Here is a 24,616-nt window from a genome sequence, read left to right on the forward strand (position 1 = left end):
GTTTTTCTCATGAATTAGCGTCTTCAAGCCGCCCTTTGTCACGTTCAGTTCCGAGTTGCAAGTCGAACAAACGGCGGAAAATTCCATTTTGCCACGCCTCAACCATTTCAATTCTTGCTACCATTCTTTACGATAACGCTGTTTATAAAGTGACCGGCAAAGCCTTTCGTTTTTTCTCCATCACAATCAGCTAAGACCAAAACTACTACTTAAATCACGTAAGAAGTTTGTAAACAAATGCCGCACCTGAAACATTGTAATGGCAAAAAATTACAATGTTTACTGACGCCATGACACTTCTAGCTTTTAACTCAACAAACAAAAAACATATCCCCCGAAACCATAGATATTGTACTTCATGAAACGATATGTGGGAGTATATGTTTTTGGTTTTTGGTTAAACGATTGGAAGTTCCATGGCAGTACACCTAATGTGAATGTTTGCTTTACTGTTGGATGCTTGTATGGTTTGACAACTTCTAATAGGTATTTGAATGTAAATATTTACACGAACGAAATTCAAATATGAAAATATCGGCGAAGCGTCGTAAATATCCGTGAATGTCACCGTTTATCCGTTAGTCCGTTTTAAGCTTCAAATATCCGTGAAAATGGATAAAATCCGTAAAAACGGCAGGCATGGGCTATTGTAAATAGAAAATTAGAAATTTTTGCTTGTTTGTTTCATTTTACAAACAACTTTATGCAATAGAACAATTTTCAATAAAATTTTAACTTGAGAAACGTAAAATACAAAACAATCCGATCATAAGAAAACAATAACAAACGGGTATATTCAGTTCAAAGATTAATGAATGCTCAAAATATGAGATCCGTGCCTTGGTAAAGCGCGGTGCACCATTTTCATTATCATTGCTAGTTTGCGCCACTAGTCTCGCTTGGTGCTGGCCATAGATGCTACTAGCGAAATGCACAGTCTTCTAGATACTATCCATATCTATGGTGCGATAAAGTTATTTTCTTACGTCTGCAAAGGTAAACGATGAACGTTTTTCAAAATAAAAGCATTAATTAAAACGTAATTTATCAGGAGGAATATATCAAACAAAAAAATTTGTGAATTTTAGGACTTTTACGCTTCGTAAAAATGTATGAAACGGGAAATTAATGTTTTTATAAGTGTATGTTCCGGGAAAGTAAACCATTGTAAATATAGTAGTACTTTTGGCGGGACCAAAATTAATCGGCGTATGACACGGAAAAATGTATGAAACGTGAACGTATCATCGAGGTTCTACTGTAGTTGTATTTTGTACGATGGCGACTCAAAACTTAATTCAATACAAATGAACAAGCATTCCGGTATCAAAAAAATGTATCGAACTTACAGTTTCGATACTCGATACTTTGCGATACCGTCAAGTATCGAAGGTATCGAGGTATCGAAGTATCGAAAATCCCATCACTAATTCTAAGTGTAGTGAAACTGTTGAATATCACCATGTGGAATGATTAAATCATTGTTGGTTTCAGAGTCATAGGCCTATGATATAAATGTGTAGATCTCCGTTTCTAAATTTTAATGGACCCATTATTAATACTTGAGTTATTTCATAATGGGTACTGTTAAAAACACGACTGCTAATGTTCAGACCGGAGAACAATCCGAGAACTGGAAATTTTTTTGTTAAGTTGACTACAAGGCAAGTGAACATTAAAGCAGTTTGCAACCACTGCAAATAAAAAGCTGTATAAATTTTTAAGTATACGATGTGTATAGTTATGTTTAAGACTTTCTAGTATTTTTATAACCATTAACATGAAATACAAAGCACAAGTACCCTCTTTTATCGGATAATCGTCGCACCCGCATAATTGTCGCACCTATATTTTAGGGCGTCAAAATTTGGATTAAAAAAACCTCTCGCATAAATGTCGCATGATGATTTTGGTCTCGCTATTAGTTTTCAAGCGCTTTGTGTGGTATTTTTTCCGTATAAAACAATATATTTTAAAGTATAAATCTAATACCGTATAAACCCACGTACCACTCGCCCCCGCGTAAGACCCGCGCCCTTATTTTTAGAATGCCATGGTGGGAAAAAATGTATTTATTACAAATCTTCATGGAAAAAAATAATTTAGTCGTGATTTCTTTTCCTTTCAAACAGTAACAAAACGTAAAAAATTACCAAAAAAGTACTATGCTTCTTATTACAGCCTCGGCATTTGTGTTAAAAAAGTGTACAGAAGGCAGGCAACTGCAATGTGGCAACATCGCGTGAGTAGAACGTGGCATTGGCGTGCGCCATCGATAACAACACGCCGTGAGTGCGCGTGACCTTGCCCAGCTCCCAGCTGTTTACAGTTAAAATCTTCCGCGTCCATTACCGTGCGCTGGGCGATGACCTCGTTCAAACAAATAAACGATAAAACACGCGAGTCCTAGCCACGCATAATAAAAACTATTTTTATTACATGCATAGTAAAAAAACCTTGTGCCTAAATGTGGCATATTCTACATAAAAATATAAATTAGGTTAACACAAATACGGCATTTATTTAGGCTTAAATAAAAGTGATGTACAAAATCACACAGACAATAAAATTAACAAAAGAATAACATGATGTCACATACGTCGGCCAAGAACGGACTTAAACTTCCTCACAGCTGTACGTAGTCGTAGAGTTGTTCTTTTATCTGCGGAAACTTTGCTACCACACCTCGGAACGCACGTCTATCGCCACTGGCCGAAAGCAGTTTGTCTTTACTTTTCCTCCAATCCCTCACACCTGATTCGTCGACATCATATTTTCGCCCAGCGGCACGATTACCGATTTCTTCCGCTTCACTGATTATTTTTAATTTTTCCACAACTGTGAAAGAAAACAACTTTTTACGATTTATAACAATACTGCAGCCAACTCACATGTAAAACCACTGGGTACGTTGCAAATGAGGATAGGACAGTGCGTGGGAGCGCGCGTTTGTAACCAGCGAAGCTGCAGTGTGACAGCACTGTGAGGAATGTGACCTTCACTATCTGCCGCTTCCTTCCCATCCTTTTTTCCTACCCCTCTTGCCCATCGCAGCAACCTCCAGTCGCGCCGGCATTATTTCGTCACCGTGCAAAAATGGCCCAAGACCCATGTAACACCCACACCCTACTTTTTCGAACCTGGTTTTTTTTAAAAATGGTGCGGGTGTTATGTGGGTTTATACAGTATTTATTCGGACATTACCACTTATTTAATTAATGGAAATACGAAGTTGTCTGATATGTAAATTTTTTTTAAAAGACAATTTTAAACGTATAACAATTATCTGTTCTGTGTCGCCGCTGTGTACCACTTACAAAAATGTAGCCAGCGCTAGTTGGCATCATTCATGTTTGGTTATGTTGCTTTCCGTATAGAGCGCACACACTTAGTCAAATATCGATATCTCGCCGAGTGCATGCAACGCATGCTTTCAATCGAGTGCCGAGTTAACTACATTCGATGCCCCACACTCTTTCGTGGTGTGTACTACAGCGATAGTTACGCATTCAGTCAGGCTCGCATTCGGATCACAGATTTTGTTTTTCTATTTAAAGTTGAAGAAAGGTTTTTGTTGCATGACTTATTAATTTAAATTTTTTGGCGTGCTCTTTTATAGTTCACTTTTTAAATAAACTTACTTTCCATGAATGGGTTTTCGTTTTATGAATAACTTTACCTAACAAAAAATTTATTTTTTTCCGCATTTTTAGTATAAAATGTGCGACGATTGTGTGATAAAACTCTGTATTTCAAAAAATATTACATTAAAATATAAAAAAAAAAAGTTTTTAAATTTTCTTTGCTTAGTATTCAAATGTTAATATTCGTATTGAAGAATATTTTGATGTTTGTATTTGAATTTGATTTGAACTAAAAAAAAAATGTTATTTATACAGGTCCACTCAGAACTTAATTATTACCATACTACTACAAGGAGAGGGGTAAAAATTTAATCTCCGCTGCATGTACGGTGATGATGAAATTTGCATTTCCCAAATTATTGCAACTGTATCATAGTTGGAAGCTGACTGTGTTGTCCTCATTTGTGTGCGTGCCAAGAAGTACGTTTGTCTGAGCTGTCTTCGTTGTTGTTCTGTGTTGTTTGCGTATTTTCAGTCATTTTTGTCCTCTTTATTGCTAGTTCAGTTTTCATCTTTTGTTTTATTAAGCTAATTACTTGTTTAAATTTTCATGTGTGTTAACTTTTCTTACTTTCTTCTTGGAGATAACGAGTGTACACATTTTTTGGGCCGAGTTAAGGTAAGCAGAGTTCAGTAATAATACGATCTAGTCCTCACTCAATAATTTTTTAGTAGAGTCCTTATAAATCAGGTCAAGTTCGAGTAATTGCAGAAATTTAAGAGAGTAATTTTATGTTCCTGGTGTTTGTTATTGTACGATTAGGATCATATTAAAGTTTGTACGTGCCTTGAAGCAAGTCATTTGTGTCAAGTGAATAAGTAGTAATTAATTTATAACCATACTGTAATGCTTCGGGATCGTTCAAGTCGAGCCTTGGGTTGGTGGAGTTCTTTTTTATTCTTATTCACAATGGAACACAAACATATTAAGCTTCATCATCACTCTCCCCCACCATTGTTATATCCCTCTTTTGTTTTCAAAAAAAAAAAAACACATTTGGCCACACCAACCTTCTCAATCTAAATTCTCTTGCACCACATCTTACTCCGCCCAATTTCCCAACACAAATAAAAATACCTTCCAGGTAAAAAAATAACACATCAAAAAACCCTTAGCCCGGGAGTGCAAACACTTTACAACCCCCCAGGTGAACTGACGTACAATTTTACAATGATACTAAATTTAAAATTTACCTGAAGTTTACCTCTAAATTGAACACACTGGATTGCTAGAAACAAAAATCTAGGCCTGCCGTAGTCACTCCCTTCCAGCCATTTCTACTAGTCTTGTTATACATGACAACAAAAGTTTCAACCTGTCCATCTAAATTAACATGACATTCTCACACAAACTGAACAACCAGAGTGGCAATGATTACTACAACACTTCCCTTAAATTAACATGACATCTTCACACAAACTGAACAACAAGAGTAGCAATGATTGTTACAACACTTTCCCTTAAATTAACATGACATCTTCACACAAACTGAACAACAAGAGTAGCAATGATTGTTACAACACTTTCCCTTAAATTAACATGACATCTTCACACAAACTGAACAACAAGAGTAGCAATGATTGTTACAACACTTACCCAGTTATATAAGGTTTTAACAGAGACTGGTTGAATGTACCCCGAGCACCTCCGCCATCGGTCAAGTGTCCAAGTTCCCAAACATTCTTCCCCGCTTCCCCAATGAGCTTAAAAGGCCCCTCATACAACAAACTCAATTTTTTTGTCTCCTTTAGCAAAAAATCACTCCGCCTACAGACTCTGAGAAGAACTAGGTCACCTAGTTTAAAAATGCTATTACAAAGGTTTTGTTGGGCTCCCCTCCTCAGCGCCGCATGCTTCAATTTAAGTCTGACTATTTCAATTTGTCCTCTATTTGGGTCTTTTCCTCTTCTGGAAACTCAAACTTTAAAGCTAAGCTATCTTTCTGTGTCTCCCCACTCACTAGCTCATTAGGAGCATAGCCTGTGCTACTGTGAACGTGTTGGTTAAAAAAACTGTTCATTAAAGGTATCATCTCCGCCCACCTGCTGTGTTGGTTGTGGCAATAGGTTCTAAGTAGTCTCCCAATCTCTCTCATCACTCTTTCACTGGGATTCCCCTGAACTATAGACTACATCTACTCCCTTCCAAGCTAGCTCCCACCTCCAAACGTCTGCTGTGAACTGAGTACCATGGTCACTCAGAACTCTTTTAGGTACAGTGAAACCTCGTTTATTCGTTCCCGCATTGTAGAATTTCCCGGTTTTATTGTTCAATGTCCGTGGTCCCGAAAAAATCCCGCAAGAACAATGTTAAAAAAAATCCCGTTTCCATCGTTTACGAATATTTTTTAACCCGGTTTAACGGGTTGAACTTTACAGGCTTTTTACCGATTTCACATTCAAATTCCCGAGAAATATTCCAGTTTACGCGTGTCTACACGACACGCAATACCAATATTTACATATGGCGGCCATTATTAAAAGAAAACAAATAAAGTGAGCATGACGCTGTTGCTAACAGGTTCACCAACTTCGATAAAACAACAGACGAAAGCTAACGCTCGCACGATAGTTCTTGCTTTGTGTGATAATCGACACAACAATATAACCGTGGTCAATATACTGTACATACTAGCCCAACGTAAACACGTTTCTATTTAGCGGCAGTGAAATCCTGCGAGAAACATAGACGAAATTGTTCATCCTAGCGTTTCCGTGGCCGGCCGTATATGCGCGAGATTTTCTTTGTTTACGGTAAATTAGCTTTACGCATTTAACTCTAATGCACGTGTGAAATTTGTAAAGGTTCATTGATATGTATCGGCCTACAAAAGAGGTTAAAACCATTAAAGAGCGTTTAGAAATTATAAATGCCGTTGAAAAAAATCCAGGCGAAAAACGGGTTGATTTGGCAAAGCGCTATGGTATTCCTCCATCGACTCTTAATTCTATCTTCGCTAGAAGAAATGAGATTCGGAAACAAGCAAGTCAGTTCGGCCAGTCTTCAAAAAAACGGAAAATGGCAAGACAGTCGAAATACAGTGAGCATGAGAAAGTTTAGTTTTCTTGGTTCCAGCAAGTTTGGGCATCAAACATCCCAGTGGATGGCACATTTTGTTCATTAAAAAAAATTAAGGAAGTAGTGAAACCCCTTATTTACGTTACCGTTATTTACGTTTTCCCGTTATTTGCACTATATTCTTCAGGTCCCGTTTGGTTCCCATTTAATCCAATACAATACTTTCACGCGAATAACGTCTCAAAAATCTAATCCATCCCGCTATTTACATCACGTAACAACGATAGTAGGCCTAAAAACATTGTGAAAAACGTAACTTTTATAGTCGGCAGTGAACATTTTAAATCGCAAAATAAACATATTTTATAACATGAAAAGTTGCTTTTATTTCTAAACATATAATAATTTAAGCCTAGGCGTGTAAAAGTCCGAGTAATTATAGCAGGAGGCAATCTAAAATGTACTCGGGAAAAACGTAAACTCACGAATGTATAAACGAATAAACGTTCTGTTACTATATTTATGTCACAACTTAGCCGAAATACTGGTACGAGACATAAACCTCACTAGATAAAATGAGCGGAGTCTTGGTAACTGTTTTAAACGTATTTTATAATTTCGGAAGTATTGTACAGTTGACGCATATTTTTTAAACTAACCATTTATATCTGGGGATCGTAAATAATTAATTATTGGTATCAAGAAATCAAGGTGAACGTAAACTTGAACACGTCACGGCAGCGAGAAAACTGGTGCGTATACCAATAAACTGGTATTATAACTGGACAAAACTGGTACACGGGAGGTGGAGCTTATATTTTTTTCCGCTAAGCTCGCATCTATTGGCTGACTGCTGATGGAACGTCACGAGTCTGGGCGGAGCGTTGAGTGAGTTATACTGCGCATGCTCAGCTCAGGCAACAGAGAGAGCCAGCCGGCGGGTACGTCGCGCCATAACAGCTGATTGAGTACGATGACCTTTCTCCGCGCACGGCGCGCTATTGACGGTAAATGTCCAATTTGCGGCCCTTTTATTTAAAATTTTTTTACTGTGGTGCAATGCGTAAGTGTAATGTAGCCCGCATTTGTTATGAACGCTGCAGGATGCGACTGTATTTTAATTAACTTTAACGTATTTGGGTGAATATTTGCAAAGTGACACATATAATGTCCCTAGGTGAATACTGTGCTTGTTATAAGTACTAAAACATTCTTCCAATTTTGATTTGTATTTGAAATCATGATTAATCTTATCAGTATTAAATTTATTTTATAAGTACATTTTTTGAAATAAAAAATAATGTTTTTATGTCAAAATGTCAGTTCCGTGGCATGTCCCTTCTGCAAGTGGTTTTATTTAAATTCATCTTATTGTATATATATTCATGATACAAATTTACAAATTTTAGTCTGATTTTATAATATTTACAATTTTACAAACCATACTATAAAAAAAACCTGCATGTTTAATTTTTTTTTTTTCCTAATTAGTTAAATCTTGTCCCCAAGTGTTTTGTGTCAGTCCCATGGCTAATAGTTTAGTTACAGTTATTAATAATAGATGGCAGTTAAAAGCCATCTGCATATGCTCAGGCTTGTACCACAAATATTTGTTGGAAGTCATGTTATTTCTCTTTCAGTGAGTACCTGTGTGTGTATGTTAGTGGTATTGTGTGTGGAATTTGTGTTGTAACCAACAAGGTGGTCAGTCCCAAGCTGGCTGTGAAATTTTTTTACGGAAAGATAGCTTCACGGTTTTATTTATTTTACTTTCCAGGTAAGTACACCTATAGATGACCCAAGAATATCCTAGGTATTCCATTTCTCTGATTAACGGTGCCAATTTAACCTCAAATTTGTCAGTCCCGTGGTGTCAGTCCCGTGCCTAGCAAGACGACACGGAACTGACATATTTTCCATGGGACTGACATTTTCCATCAAAAATTCAATTAAAGCCACACTGGGTGGATAACATAACCTTAAATATAATGACAGATTAATTTGTTTTATTATTATGTATGCATGATGTTTAAAATAATGCTTTATTTGTACATTTCAAGATTCTTATGTGGCAACAATGAGAACTATAAAATATAATGTAGGCTTTAATTGGCCTTTGATATATTTTAAGCTAGGATGATCTCAAACTTCTTTTAACAGTTTTTTTATCACATTGGCTACGTTATTCATTGTTTGACACAATTTTTTTTGTTTGTTTGGATATGTTACTGGAATAATGGCCCCAAGAAGGGAAATGAAGAGAGGCTGTCTAGAAAGAGAGAAAAGGAGAGAGAATGCAGAAATAGAATCAGGGAAGATTCTGTGAAAAGAGAAGAGCAACAGCAAAAAGAAAAGCAAAAATACTTGAGGCAGAAAGAGCAGAAGTTACGAAGACCGATAACAGAGTTGAATCCTAGAGAGCAGCGTGCAAAAAGAAGACAGTGGGAAGTCTACCAACAAAGTTCAAGATTAAGAAAAAAAACAATCCGTGAAGGAAAATGAATTTTTAGAAGCACACTCACCTCCAAATTCAGAAAATGAAATTCAACCTCAAAACTGTTTAAGATCCGATTCTGTCAAGAGGCAAAGTAACAAAAATAAAATCAAAAGACATAGAGAAAGACAATCCTTAAAGAAGCAGATTAGCACTCTCATTTAAGATCCGATTCTGTCAAGAGGCAACGTAACAAAAATAAAATCAAAAGACATAGAGAAAGACAATCCTTAAAGAAGCAGATTAGCACTCTCAAAAAAAACTTAGACAAATATAAGAAGCAATAAAAACGTTTACAAAAAGAGAAAACTTTGCATAGAGAAAACACTTCAACACCAATAACCCGTGCGAAAAATCTTTTAAGAAAGTCAAAGCCGTGTTGTCAAAAGGCAGAAGTAGTCAAGAAACTTGTTTTTGGTGAAGTAATGAAGGATCATTTATCAAAAACATACAAAGATCTAATGTCTAATAAAGAGAGACAGGTTTTTAAGAAAACTATGGATGGAAAGATTTTGAAGAAATACCATTAACAATCAGCTTGCGCAAGAGTTTTTAGATACAGGAGGAATAAGCCATCTTTTGAAACAAAAAATATTTTGAAGTATGAGTACAAAGATAAAATGCTTACATCCATGAAAAGAAAAATAGCAGAATTCCTTCAAGAAGATATTAGCAGTAGAATATGCCCTGGCAAGAAAGATTTCATCACACGGAAAAATGTTAGAAAACAAAAGCGTTATCTAACAGATACTCTAAAGAATCTACATCAGCAATTTTTGAAGAAGTACCCAGAAACAAAAGCTGGCTATAGTTTTTTTTGCCTAAACCGCCCTTTTTGGGTGCTCCCACTGAAGGTAGAGGAAAGAGATATTGTCCGGAAGTCAACATTTTTTCAGTTTCCGAAACAGAGATCACAAAGATTTCTGATGTGATTGAAAAAGGGAAAGTTTTGCCATTTAAGGGAACACTGAAAGTTCACCAGGTGAAAGCAACCAATAATCCAAACCGGCTTAGTCTGCGAAGACTATATGTTTCAATTGTTCAGATAAGTTCTGTCATTATGAGATTGGTACACTGACGTATGAAGATTCACCAACATCAGGTCTTGATAGTGAGGAAGAGCTGGGTATGATTTCCAGCTACAGCAGCTCGTGAATTCAATACGAGGACATGTATGGCTATACTGAAACTTTATGCACAGACACTTCTGAAAATGATTTTTCAAGTGTTACTACAGGAATGTATGTGTTAGTAGAAGTTCTCCAGGTGCATACAAATAAGAAGAAACAAGAACGTAGTAATAAGAAGTACATGTACGCAGCACTTTGTCAATCCAGTGTTGATGAAGATGATGAAATAAAAGTTGTATTTCTTAAACTTGTACCAAAAAATGAAAATGTGTTTCTCATCGATGAGACTGACGTATCATATATTAATACAGAGAAGGTTGTTCCCCAGCAATGTCTTCTTGTTAAAGGGAACAGACTTTATTATAAGTTTCCTTCTTTTGTAGAAGTGCACGAGCATCAGTGACTTAAGCATTTATTATTTCTTTGTCACCTGCATAATAATGAATATGAGTTTTCCAAGTTTGGTGTCATTTTCTGTGTATTTTCGAAGGTTTGTGCCACATCTTTGTACTTCAGACAGTCAATTTGACTTGGTTTTCTTTTAAATTCATAAAAGAAAATGTTTTTTTGTTTGTTCTTGTTGCATATAAGTAATTAAATGTAATAATATGTTAGCATATAATTTAGTAAACAACTACTTTGGAGACATTTAGTCATAACTGTCCATATTTTCAAAGTTAGATGTCAGTCCCGTGCCAACCTGTGTCAGTCCCATGGCTCAGTATTTTTGTTTTTAATTTAAGAAAACCAAGGAAACCAATATTATGTAGGTTACTTCAAGATACAAAATGATCAGTTTTATCTTTCCACAATAAATGCATAAAAAAACTATTTTTTAATTTTTTTTATCTCGGACAAATGCAAGTCTCAAATGTGTCACTTTGCAAATATTCAGCCATTTCTTACTTTTCCCTTTATTTACACTTTCCCGCTTTTTACACTTTTTTACTTTGTCCCCATGAAAAGTGTATATACAGTGTGCTGCTGGTGTCAGTTTATGGAAATACCTAACTGATTCACTGAAAGTTTTTGCAATAGTACATACATTGTGCATTTGGTAACTTTAGTGTGTGTTCCCACATTGTAGGATTTCCTGGATTACCCGTTTTTTACTCATGGTCCATTGGAAAACGGATAATCAGGGTTTCACTGTACTCCTACCTCCACACAGTAATGATTAAGCAGTTTGTTGACACAAGCGGCTGCTGTAGCCTTCCTTAATGGGTAACAACGCACAAATTTGGTGAACACATTTAGCATTACCAGAATGTACCGCACTCCTCCTCTTGACTTAGGCAAAGGGCCATATAAATCCACCGCTACAAGGTCATCTGGTCCTGACGGAATAATAGGCTGCCATCTTCCTTCCCAATTTCAATTTGGATACTTTGCCTTTTGGCAGATATCACAACTGCTTATGATTTGCCTGACTGACTTCTCCATATTAGGCCAGAAGTAACTGTTGTTGGCCAACCAAAACACCTTTTTTCCACCAAAATGTCCCATGGACCGGTGGAGATTCCACACTAACTGATTAACCCAGCCCTTTGGCACACACGCTTTCCACTTTCCTGTCGCATCCCTCTGATAGAGCACCCTTCCATTTGTACAATACCACATCAGCATCATTGAGGATCATTGAGATCTTTGTCCTCATTTTCCAACGTTCTTATAATGCTACCCCATGTTTCATCTTCTCGCTGATTCTCTCCTAACTTAGCGAATCTCTTAATCAAATCATCATCCCGTTCTGCAGTGAGGTGTGCCATAATAGGCCCGGCCCTAGGTTTTTCCTCCATTACCAGCTCCCCCTTCTCAACTACAGTTCTACTGAGCAAGTCTGCATCACTATTTTCTTTTCCTGAGATATACACCATCTCCAGGTTGTACTCCTGCAGGGCTAAACACCACCTCATTAGTCTGCTCCCCATTAACTTGCAAGTTAGTAGGAAAGCCAAAGAGTGTTGATCTGACAGTACAATTATCTTGCTGCCTAACACTAGGTTTCTTAATTTCGCTAAACTCCACACGATTGCTAAACATTCTCTCTCCGTTACTGTATAGGCTCTTTCTGCTGTATTTAGACTCCTGCTGAGCATGGCTACCAGTTGTTCCTCTCCCTCCTCATTTCGCTGGAAACACTTGGCCCCAAGGCCATAGCCTGACGCGTCAGTGTTTAGATAGAAAGTCCTAGTGAAATCCGGATGGTGGATTATACAGTTCTCCACAAACAAAACCTTCGCTTTTCTGAAACTTTCCTCACATTCACTACACCACCTCCACACCCAATCTTTTCTTAGCAACCTCAACAGCGGTGCCACCACATCTGAAAACCTCTCTGCAAAACGGCGGTAAAAGTTACACAGTCCTAGAAACCCCCTCAACTCCTTGAGGTTTTTTGGGCGAGGAAACTCTTCGATTAACCTAACTTTCTCAGGATCTGGTCTGATCCCTCCCGCACTCAATCTAAACCCCAAAAAGGTCACTTCCTCCCTCAGAAACTTTGATTTACCCAAATGTATGGTCACATTTACTTCCCTTAGCCTACACAACAGTTGTTCCAAAATTTCTAAGTGCTCATCGAAACTCTCAGTCGCAATTAACAAGTCATCTACGTAGGTCAACACCCTGGATTCTAGTTCGGGTCCTAAGGATGTATCTACCGCCCTGCAAAATTCCCCTACACTGTTTGGCAGACCAAATGGTAATACCTTGAATTGGTAGGACCTTTCCTTATACAGAAACGCAGTGTACTTCCTATCCGCTTCAAGTAAGGGCACCTGCCAATAACCCTTCACAAGGTCTGTAGTGCTTATGTACTTGCATCCCCAGAAAGCACCAAACAAATTGTCTGGCTCCACAGGGCTCTGCCGGTCAGGGACGATAATGCTTTTAAGGCCTCGTGAGTCGACACACAGTCTCACACTCCCATCCTTTTTCCTGGCACAAACCAAAGGGTTAACAAAAGGGCTGTTCCCTCTCTCAATTATACCATTCCTCTCCATCTCTCTGATTTGCTTTTCCACCTCTTCTCTACATGCCCATGGGATAGGGTAGCTCCTACCTTTAAACGGAGTGCTGTCAGTCACCGGAATTCTGGCTACATACTGAGTAGTTAACCCTGGTTCACCTCTGAAAACCTCCTTGAAGTTCACCAACAGATTTCCTAATCTCATTCTCTCCTCTTCACTTCCTATCTCACATTGCCCCAATACCTGGCTTACTTCCTCCTCCCAACTTATAGGGGTGATAGTTTGTAATTTCAAAGGGCTTTCTCCTAATGTTTCTCCTAATTTCTCCAACTCCATGCGTTCCCCCTCCTCTGCACATTGCACCCTCAGTACTTCAGGGTTACACCCTGAACCCCTGCTACTTCTCTGCATGTCATACGCTATCCCTCTAATGAAAATCACACCCTCCTTAATCATACCATGCCTATGCATAAAATCCACACCAACTATCACTTCTTTAGTTAACATAGGTATAACTAAGCAATTCGCCCTGTAAATTTCCTCCCCTAGTCGAAAATCCAAAAAAATTTGTTTGTTTACTTTTTTACTTTTTCCTCTGGTAGCCCTAATCACGGTAAGTTGTGGCACCGGCAATACCGGATAAGTGAACCCATGCTTATTTAAATCTGTTAAAAACTGTTCAGAAATGCCTGATACTTCTGATCCCGAGTCGAAAAGGATAGCGATATCCTGGTCTCCGATCCTGCATAACAATTCCGGTACCGGTCCGCTGTTGGGCGTCTGTGTTTCTTCTGATAACAAAAATTCCCTCTCGTCAGTAAACATTGCTGCAGCCATGTGAACAGCATCCCGCTCTTCTGCCTGTCCTTTACCTTGGATCGTCCTGGCCTGGCTGCTTAGGCTTGACGATCCCCACCGTTTCCCGAGCAAGTATTGAGTTTGTCATTATTATGCCCTACCTGTCCGAATCCCATGCTTTCCCCCGATCTACTTTCTCCCTGCCCTGTTCCTGCTTCTTTACGCTCTTCCCCCTCTGCCAATCCGCCACCGCTTTTCCCGTTTCTCCGATTTCCTTGCGACCGGCTGTTACCAAAATATGCCCCTCTGCCAGGCCTGTTTCCTGAATAGCTTGGGTTATAATTTGTGCTATTATTACTGTTCCAGTCTTGAGATTTTCCATTTTGATCCTGAAACCCACCTTTCATCTTGTCCTGACTACCACTTCCCCCACTCTGATTCTGTTGGTGCCAAGGGCTTCCCCTTTGGTCCCTCCTCGCATTAATTCTGTCTAGTTCCTTCAGCACCTTCCGCAGTTGTTCCACCGTTGATACATCTTTCCCTACCAACGCCTCCTGCACACTTTCAGGGGTCTGTGAATACACTAAGGTTACAATTTCCTCCTCACTGAACGGTGTGTCGTAGTACTTGCTTCGCTCTACCACATTACTTAGGTGAGCCTCAAGTTGCCCGGCCATACATCTCCCCTGGTATAAGTTTGCCCTATCGATTCCTTGTATTCTTTTCCCCCAATATTCCGTGGTAAATTCTCTTTCGAAATCCTGGAGGTGTGATATTTGAGTTTTAATGAGCCGCAGCCAGTTTTCCCCCACCCCCACTATAGATCTTTTTGCTACTATCACTTGCTCCTCCTCCGAACATCCATATACTGAAATAAATTCATGTAACCTTTCCAAGTGTTTTCTAGGGTGAGTTCTGTCCTGCCCTGAAAACTTTGGAATGTCCCCGTCATGATACGGCTGTGTAAATCTCATGTTCCGACAACTACCCCCTGCTTTGCACCCCCCAGACCTTTCTCCTTCCAATTTTCCAATTCTCAGATTGAGTTGATTCACCTCTGTCTGGTTGCTGTTGATTTTTTGTTCCCATGTGCTCACATCCGCCTGCACCTGAGCAAAACCTTCTTCCCTGATCTTACGTTCTTTGGGTAATTCTGATTTACTCTTTCCTAGCTCATGCCTTATGAGCGCAATTTCCCCCTGACTATTGGCAATTGCTGACTCTAGTGTGGTTGCCTGCTGCACCAATCTATCTGTTTCCACGTCCTGTTTTCTTACTTCTGCCCCCAAACTCTCCATTTGTTCACTTGCCTTAGCTTGCCATACTCCTACTAGGCCTATTGTGTCCTCAATTTTGTTGAGTCGGTTAGCATAGCGAGCCTCAAACGCCCTCTGCTTTTCCCCAAACTCCACAAACTCACCTTTCACTGCTGATCGAAATTCCTCAAATTTCCTACTTTGCTCATCGAATCTTTTGCTCTGCTCGTCAAACATGCCCCTGATGAAGGTCACTAGGTCCACAGTCCCTTCCCCGAGTGGCGGAGGTGTAATACTACTCTCCTCGTCACTTTTGGTTTCATCCATTTGGTTTTTTGCTTCCCCCTGCTCCTCGGTTTCACTTATTACCTCCACACTTACTACAGGACAATTATTACACATATCAGCTCCAGCTGAGTTTGATGCGGCAGATGCGGCCCTAGTAATTATTGGTGTCATATTTTTTTTTTAACTCAACACTTACATAACCTTACAACTGAATGCTACTCAATACTTCATTTTTCCTTTCAAACGGCACACAGGCCTGCAACATAAAATTAATTACTGTAAACAACCTGATTGAGTAGTAGGCTATTACAAATAACCTGGCAGGAGTGACTATGCCATTATTGCTACCCTCCTGTATTCGGCAATGATATAATTTTCTTAACCTTGAGTACCCAAAGAAAACGAGAAAAAACAATAACACACACAAATTAACACACACCCTCTGGTCATGGGCCTCCTTTCAACATATTACCACTTTAACTTCATTTATCACAGTTTGGGGTTGGATGGAGCTGACCTTATGTCATTCTGCTGCTGTTATTCCTTGTCGATTACACGTTAAGTGCTCCCGCGATGCTTGCCGATTTCAAAAGCAGCCATTTCCTTTTGTTGTACTCGTGGTCAGCCGCCGCCGCCGCCGCTTCTCCATTCACCACGCCGACTTCAATTTCTTATCCGTTGCTTAAGTTCCCCGAGTACTGCTATTCCTCAGGTCCCTGTTCGGGCGCCAAATATGTAATGCTTCGGGATCGTTCAAGTCGAGCCTTGGGTTGGTGGAGTTCTTTTTTATTCTTATTCACAACGGAACACAAACATATTAAGCTTCATCATCACTCTCCCCCACCATTGTTATATCCCTCTTTTGTTTAAAAAAAAAAAAACAAATCAAAAAACACATCTGGCCACACCAACCTTCTCAATCTAAATTCTCTTGCACCACATCTTACTCCGCCCAATTTCCCAACACAAATAAAAATACCTTCCAGGTAAAAATATAACACATCAAAAAACCCTTAGCCCGGGAGTGCAGCCCGGGAGTGCAAACACTTTACAATACCCATTTATTATTTATATTAAAATTTGGTATTTTATTCCCATTGTATTGTTGAAAACTCGGTACATTTGAAGGTCATTTGAAGTCAAGGAAAATTGTTGTGCATTAAAATTTCGAAAATATCTATAATTTTTCTCGTTTTGAACTATTAAAACATAAAACCCAAAAATTTCCCTAGATAGTAATTATGAAAGAAAGCATTTAAAAAACATCCAAAATTCTTTTTTTATACTTCTTGGCATATTTTTGAGTTTTTTTTCTAAGAATGTGTTTACCAGTAGTTCACCTTTTCAGTGATTGGTTAGGTCAGCTACAATGCAAATAGTGGAATGGTTGGTTGGGTTATGTTAACTACACTACAAATGGTGTGTGGAATGGTTGGTTGAGGTATGTTAGCTACATTTAAAATACTTAATAATAGTGTGGACTTTGTGCTTAGGTAGCTCAATTAAAAATACTGTAAAATTGTTTGAAGATTTGTTAGGTTAAATAATCTACATTAAACATACTGTAAAATCAATTTGTTGGTTAGCTACATTGGTCAGGTTAAATTATTTTCCTTTTAAATATGTATTGCACAGTATTCTTAATGTATTTATCCCAACCTTACCAGCTGTTCTTAGAATTTTACTCTATTTTCAATGTACTTTACCTAACCACTCATTAAAATAAAAAAGCATGTTAGTAAGTAAAATTTAATTTATTAATGGCACTTCTTTGTGATTATCTCTGTAGGCTTCATAGCCCTCCCAATATCAACCTTTTTTTCTTTTTTCTTTTTTTTTTTAAGAAACCTGTCATGTCCGAAACAGCCCGATACAGTATAATACACCTGTCCCTCAAAGTAACACTGTTTGATTTGCACAGTTTTAAAGTAAATGCCAATAAATTATGGCATTATTTGAAATATCGCGGTCATAGATCTAAAATAGCACATTTTTCTTTTACGTCAATTTTTATTTTCATGCGCGCACAATGGTAACAGCACATGTAAGCATTAAATAGAATGCAACAAATTAATCATGCGATGAATAAACAATATTTGGCTCTTTCCTTAATAGCTATTCGCTGCCTTCATTGCGTATTTATCTCCGACGAAGGCCCGAGTGTTTAGCCAACGTTTATATTACACCTATGTTAATAACACTATTATTTTATAACTCAGAAATTTTGTTAAAAGCTTTTTAGGACTGTTATGTCCTAGCCATGAATGTTTTAATTTAGGTTGTTTTATCTCAAAATGTTATTCAACATTTATTTGAAGGTACTTGAAACATATTTAGATGTAAATTGATTTTAACGAGAGTAGTGTCTTGATTAAAATGTTTTGTTCCTTACCTGATTGGAAATCAAATAACAGTAAAACCTTTTTGTTGCGACCCCATTTATTGCGACCACCATTACAACCCGATTTCGAGGAACCGTGAAAAAATTGCCGAAAATCCGAAGAAAATCGGACAGAAAATAAGTTTCTTGTGGTGAGTAGCGTGTTACTGCGTTTCTCTTGCCCAGTGCTGTACTGCTGTAGGCAGCGTATATCTAAAAATAGATACCACTTCCTGTCGACCGCTGTCAGCAGGCAGCACTTGACAACCTCCATTCCAGCAGATAAAGGTTTTTATGGCAACGTGTTTACGTTTAGCTTTTTGCGAGTGTCTAGTGTGGTACGCAGTTAAGGCAAAGCTACCTGCTGGATTTCTCTTGATTTTGATTACTATTGGTTGACAATGTTTGCTTAGTTTTTGAAGTCTGATTTGGTATATTTTCTGGCTTGAATTTGTGAACTATTGTTGATGACTTATGCAGTTTTTTTTTTCCTCCAGATTTTGTGTATTATGAGTTAATAAATAAAATACCATTAAATATTAATTACTTTTAATACAATGCAGGAAAAACCCTCCGGCCGCAGCGTGTGAACATGGTAGTCGGCTGCTCGCTCGCCCTTGCTCATCCTCCCCCCATACTGTGCGCTGCGGCCGATCTCGGATGCTGCTTGTACTTGTTAACAATCACGTTATCTGCTTCATTTTAACGAGGAGAGTAAAAATATATTAAACCATTAAAACTGTCAGCAAATTGATAAAACCTTTATGTGTCCGCAAAACAGGGCACAACACTGGCCCGCCAGTTATTTTCATTCAAAATGTGGCTAAAGAACTTGCATGGATCAGGCTGAAAACATCCGGCAATACGTATAGGTTATAAGGAATCTTGTTATGAGTTGAGATGTTATGTTTTTCGAGTAGATATACACAGCGACCGACTGGATGCACGCCCACCTCGACTTGTTTTAACTGCCGCAGCGATGTTTATTTTGACAGCTCAATAAATTATCTTTTCCCGTGGGTTGACAGAAAAAGGTCGCTTCACCCAGCATAAAAAAAGGCTACGCCACTTATTCCCCACGCAGGAAACACACTGACTGCCGTCTGTCTCCCCCGTATTTATCTTTCTTCTAACATTCCACGTTTCGCCTCACGCGCGAGCAATAACGAAGCGACCACGCTTTGGGTCGTTTTATGCTTTGTTTGGGGACAGTAGCTTGATTTTATTCGGTATATTCCTTTTCATGGGACCCTTGCTATTAAAATACATTTATATTTAAGTTTAAAATTTTGTAAATTCCTTGTCAGAGATGACTTAACTCGAACTTGGTGTGAAAAGTGACATATTTTGACATACTTTTTTTTGGGTGTGTTTGCTGGGGAGGGAGGGGTCCGAAAATATTTACAATGATCTTACCCCTCCGTCACCGCTTTAAGGCTTTTCACAATACCGCGATGCGACGCGATCTGGCGACGCGATGTAGCGAAGGCAGCGACGTAAATATATGTCACCAGCTTAGAGGTGGGTTGTTACAGCAATTTCCAGTATCAGAAGATATCTGCATTCTCGTTACAGGTTACACATCCTCCGTCCTGTCATCACCAGCGTAAAAAGGTATCAGTTTTCTCTTTCCACGTTCTTCGTAAAAAGTTATCAGTTTTCTCATTCTACATTCTTCGTAGTCATAATAAGGTATCAGTTTTCTCTTTCTACATTCTTCATAGTCGAAAAAAGGTATCGGTGTTCTCTTTTCACGCCTTTCGTAATCGGAGTCTTCAATCTTTGCAAGGAGCACGCACTGCGCACTGAACGTACTTTGATGAGAAGCCTAAGATGTACATCAAACTCTGTCCCTGCACGAACACGCCCAAATATTCACCTTCGGCCAACCTCGGAATTTGTTTTATTTTTGCGCAGGAAAAATGAATTCAAATATTAAAAGTGGTCTGTTAGGTTAGCTACAGTAAAACACTTTAGAACACTATGGATGGTTAGTTAGGTTAAAGGTTAGTATAGCTACATTAAAATTATAGAAAAATAAATATATATAAATAAACCCGAGGTTGGCCGAAGGTGAATATTCGGGCGTGTTCGGGCAGGGACAGAACTTTATGTACATCTTAGGCTTCCCCCTCCCCTACATTCTTTCCCTTCATCCCTTATTCGTCGTGCCGCTCCCTCCCCTTTCACAAGCTCCGCCCAAGTGACCTTCATCTGCGATTGGGTTCTGCGCACATTGGCCGTGGTGTTGTTCCAGGTGAATTCTAAACTGATACTAAAGTCCTTTGATATTTGAATAGTGTACTCGTTTGCAGTACTTGATACAGGCGAGTATCAGTTACAAAGTAGCAGATTGATACTCTGCAACCCACCTTACACCAGCTAGTGCACTTCATAATAGCGCGACGCGATCGCCAGCTGCAGGAAGCTTCAGATATACTATTAGGAAACGAACAATGACTTTGAGGAACAAAGTAGCGAAGCAAGGACCTTACAGCTCTTAACACTAATTTAAACATATTTTCCTTGAATTAATATTACATAAAAAAAGTTACTAATTTCTACATAAGTTCAATCAATAGTCTGCCCACGTCGGGTTGTTCTGAAACCTGTCGCATATGGGGCTGCTCAGTCTTTAGTAAAAGAAATTATTAGAAATTACATTTTATTATTTAAATGTTCTTTAGGTGTGTGTGGAACATGCTCTATAAATGTGCATCTTGCGGGGTGGACAAACACACGCACATACTCGTTGGCAGGCAGTTTGAATGGAAAGTGATGGTGTATGAGAAGGGGACCTAGAACGAGCGAGGCACATCGGGCTTAAGTGAGGGCGTAGCCCTGAACGACGTCAAAGTACATGTGAAACACTTTGTTATCGACAATGATAATTCAGTCCATTTTTATTGCATAATCAAAGATATGCATATATGTACGTGGTGTAACGCATTAGTGTTTGTGCCAAACAGTGTTTCGATCAATTGTCTCTGTAGTAAATATATATTTATTTATTTATTTATTTTTGTAGCTGCGTTACAAATTTGTGAATAGTGGAATAAATATATTTAGTGTTTCGGACAATGTTATTATGTAACATTAACCATACATTAAGAATAAACTGCGAAAATGTAAATAAGATATTACACTGTGAAGTGTTAGCAAAGTAATGGTATGTGATTCTATGCTTGTTACACAAGTCAAATATGAATTGAATTATAAGAAAAATATCGTCGAGTCTTATGGTGTGTAGTCTTGTCATGTCGAGTATGATGAACCTAACTATTGAGTTGAGCCCAACTTGGCCCAGGTTTACGAGTTTTGGCCCTTTCCTAATTATAATAACTAAATTCGTATTGTTTTCTGTGTTTTCGTGCTCACTAGATATTTGTCATTCTTTATTTTCTGTGATGTACAAATGCTCTCTATTGGAATGAAGGGATGTATAAAATTAGTAGTGAAGTTGTAAAATTTTAATTGAAATCCATAAATTTGTATACAAAATTTAAAGAAACTTATTTTGCAAAATCTTATTTGCTGTGAGAAATGTCAATAGAAATTTATTTATTTGTATTTATTTATTTATTTATTTATTATTTTCACTTGACAAACTCTACCTTGGTATTGCAAAAAAACATTAGATAGCATGTTTAATCCATTACAAGAAGGTAACATTCACACACACCCATTATATGTAAATGTCTTCTGGAGGTCAGCCTGCAATGCTATTAAAACCTGCACAATTACGTAAGGTGTTTTGTAATGTGTGTGTTCCAGAGACACTTATTCAACCGGGTCAAGCGCAGGGGTCATGAGGTTATGTCTGCAGTGCAATCACTCAGTGTGAGTATCCTTCCACTTCTACCCTGACATCAGTGGATAACAATGCAATATTAACTCTCTGTCTTTTCAGTGTGTTTGTTTGTTTGTTACAAATTTGTTTGATTTTGTTTATCAAAGCTCCTGGATTCATGACATTAGGCTACAAGAAAAATAGTACTGTGTTGCGGGATGCATAAAACAACATTTACAGGTGGTGCCTATCATGCAAACAGGCTAGGAGAAATGTCCGCCACACTGTCAGTTAGTAAGGTCGGGCAATTTCCTGTTCTTCTGGAGAGACCCGTTTACTTAGCAGAGCTCATGGAGACTAGCAAAATAACAGCGCTGATAATAGTTTAGTTTAGAACTTCGTCAATAGATGGCATTGCATTGAATTTGACACGCACTGTCATTTGGTACGTCCGTCACTGCTTGTCTATTGAAAGCACCCCTCATTTTTTTGTTTTAAACCTTTTGAGTATTTTTATAGGTATTTGAAATTCACGATCACAAATTTTCATTATTATCTATATGGGGTTAGGAATAAAATTAGATACATAATCTGTACTAAAAACTCAATTAATTGCAAATATTTCACATACAATACTAAAAAGAAAGCAGAAAATAATTAAATAAAAAACAATATTTTTAAGGAACCTTTTTAAAACTTTATAGAAAGTATAAAATAATTTCTCTTAGTCCCATAAAGATTTATAACCCCATACAGATTCCTAAACCCATACATATTGTCCTAAAAAATTTGTGATGTTGATTTTTATGAATTAACTTCTAATATTTATAATAAAAAATGTGGGGCACATGCTATAGATAATCAATGCACGAATAGTTTGCTAACAATTTTATTTCACTGCAAATGATAATGAACTGTTGTGTGAATTTTCTCAACGATAGCTACTCCCTTCACTCCTTACTATTGTTAGCCAATTTTGTGCACAATTAAATCTTTGTTATTTAAAAGTTTCAGTATCCAAAGTCAAATATGAAAAATAAACTATTTGTATTCAAAAATTTGAATATTTGCACAAGCTTAGTAGGAATTTAAGAGGCAGTGTGGTAAGATTAATCTTACACAATCTTTAGTATTTAAATGAACACTCATTAATGCTCAATACCACAGACTAAATGAGGGAAATATTTGGAGATGCAATTTATTTGTGACATTGAATTCAAATGTAAAGTATATCATTCAGTTTGCTACAAGATTTGTTTAAGTTTTCTGTCAGTTCAGTATAAAAATAAAGTAGTCATTACTAAGTATCAGACATAGGTTTAAGTAAGGAGGTGTTGCTGAATGGCGAGTGTTGTTAACTGTTGTGGTCAGATACCAGGCAGCCCCGGCCGGGAGCTGTCCAGCTCTGACGACGGGAGCGGACCGCTGTGCGGGTCTCTGCTCCGGTCCCGCCGCTCGCAGTCGGTGGTGCGGCAGCGGCGGCTGCGCCCCCGGGTGACCAGTCTCACGTACCAGGAGGCAAGCGTGAGTAGAACCTCCCCTAGCGTGGCCTGGACCACCAGCACCCCTGCCGGGGGGAGGGCGGTCACCCCGGGCGACAGCTCCTCCATGTCCCCCATCACCTGGTCCGCGCACAGGATGCCCCGGGCCATGCAAGTAAGTCTGCCCAGCCGGGCGCATGCCCTTGTCTGCACGGTGCTGGTCGTAGAGCTTCCTGTCGCTGCTGTAGTCGTGGTTCTCAGCCTAGAATGTTCCAGGATGCGTCGATACCAAACTCATAGTACCTTTCGTTGGAATGGACATTTGTTATAATATCCAAGCACCCCAAAAACTGTTAAGGGGTTCATCTAATCAATTTGTGTTAGTGCGGCAGGATGATAAGTGCAACTCTTGCTGGTGCTTCTAGACTCGGAACTGGTGCTCAGTCTTCTTGTCTTGTATAGGCCAACTTTGATATATGAGTGGTAACAATAGCATTATATGGCGGAAAAATTGAAGATAAAGTTGTAATGCAGGTCCCTTGAGTCTTTCGAGTATCTGTGCCATTTGTTTCACTGCAAAAAAAAAAAAAAAATTCTGAAAAAACACTTTTTAGACATTTTCACTGTTAAGAATGTAGTTTTAAAACTAAGTACGGAAATACAAGTACTCATCCGCTTTTGACTTATTTTTTTAATGTTTTTCGTAAACGGACACCAATCTAATGTCATGAGCAGTTTTCTAATCGCGTGTTTTTTTTCTGAAGCTCCCACACTATAAATGTGTTCCAGGTAGACAGGATTCTTAGGGTCTTACAAGGACCGGCACGACTAGGGAAATTCACTTCGGGATTAAAGACTATGTATTAGTGGTATACCTGTAGGGTGATCACCCCTTAAAATAATAAAGCGATTGACCAGATAAATCTGAGGAAAAAACCTTCAGAAATTTGAACACAGTTTATGTACTAGTTTAGTTTCACTCTGGCCAAAAGCGCAGCGGCCTACGAGGTTATGTACTTGCTTGCCACCTAGATCTGATTTTGATTCTCGTTGATGTTCACTTTTTTTAATAATAATTTTAATGAACTTTTAATAAATCTACAGTTATTTTTTAAATATAAATATTATATTTATTAATTTTTTATTAGGTATTACTTGATATTTAAATTACAGTAATAATGCAATCTTTCAAACATAAAATACTAATGACTGCGAAAATCAAAACACGAGTGTCTGGGCGACAGGCGAGTACATTAACACTTAGGCCGCTGCACCATTGGTCAGAGTGAAACTTAACTAATATATAAACTGCGCTTAAATTTTTAAAAGTTTTTTTCTATAAATTGGCTGGTCAATGCCCTCCC

The 24,616-nt window shown here is 38.3% G+C and overlaps 1 protein-coding gene across 4 annotated transcripts in view; it reads left to right on the forward strand.

Moving 5' to 3' along the window:
* LOC134530898 (rho GTPase-activating protein 19) overlaps positions 1–24,616 on the forward strand; it is a 110,872-nt gene that overhangs the window by 81,967 nt on the left and 4,289 nt on the right. For 2 of the 4 annotated variants that reach the window (XM_063366190.1, XM_063366189.1), the window contains exons 8-9: positions 21,756–21,821; positions 23,143–23,427. In XM_063366190.1, the coding sequence (XP_063222260.1) occupies positions 21,756–21,821; positions 23,143–23,427 (351 nt within the window). The remainder of the gene's footprint in view (positions 1–21,755; positions 21,822–23,142; positions 23,428–24,616) is intronic. The other 2 variants (XM_063366192.1, XM_063366191.1) reach the window with 1 other exon arrangement.

Source organism: Bacillus rossius, chromosome 3 (assembly GCF_032445375.1).
Source record: "Bacillus rossius redtenbacheri isolate Brsri chromosome 3, Brsri_v3, whole genome shotgun sequence".
NCBI lineage: Eukaryota > Metazoa > Arthropoda > Insecta > Phasmatodea > Bacillidae > Bacillus > Bacillus rossius.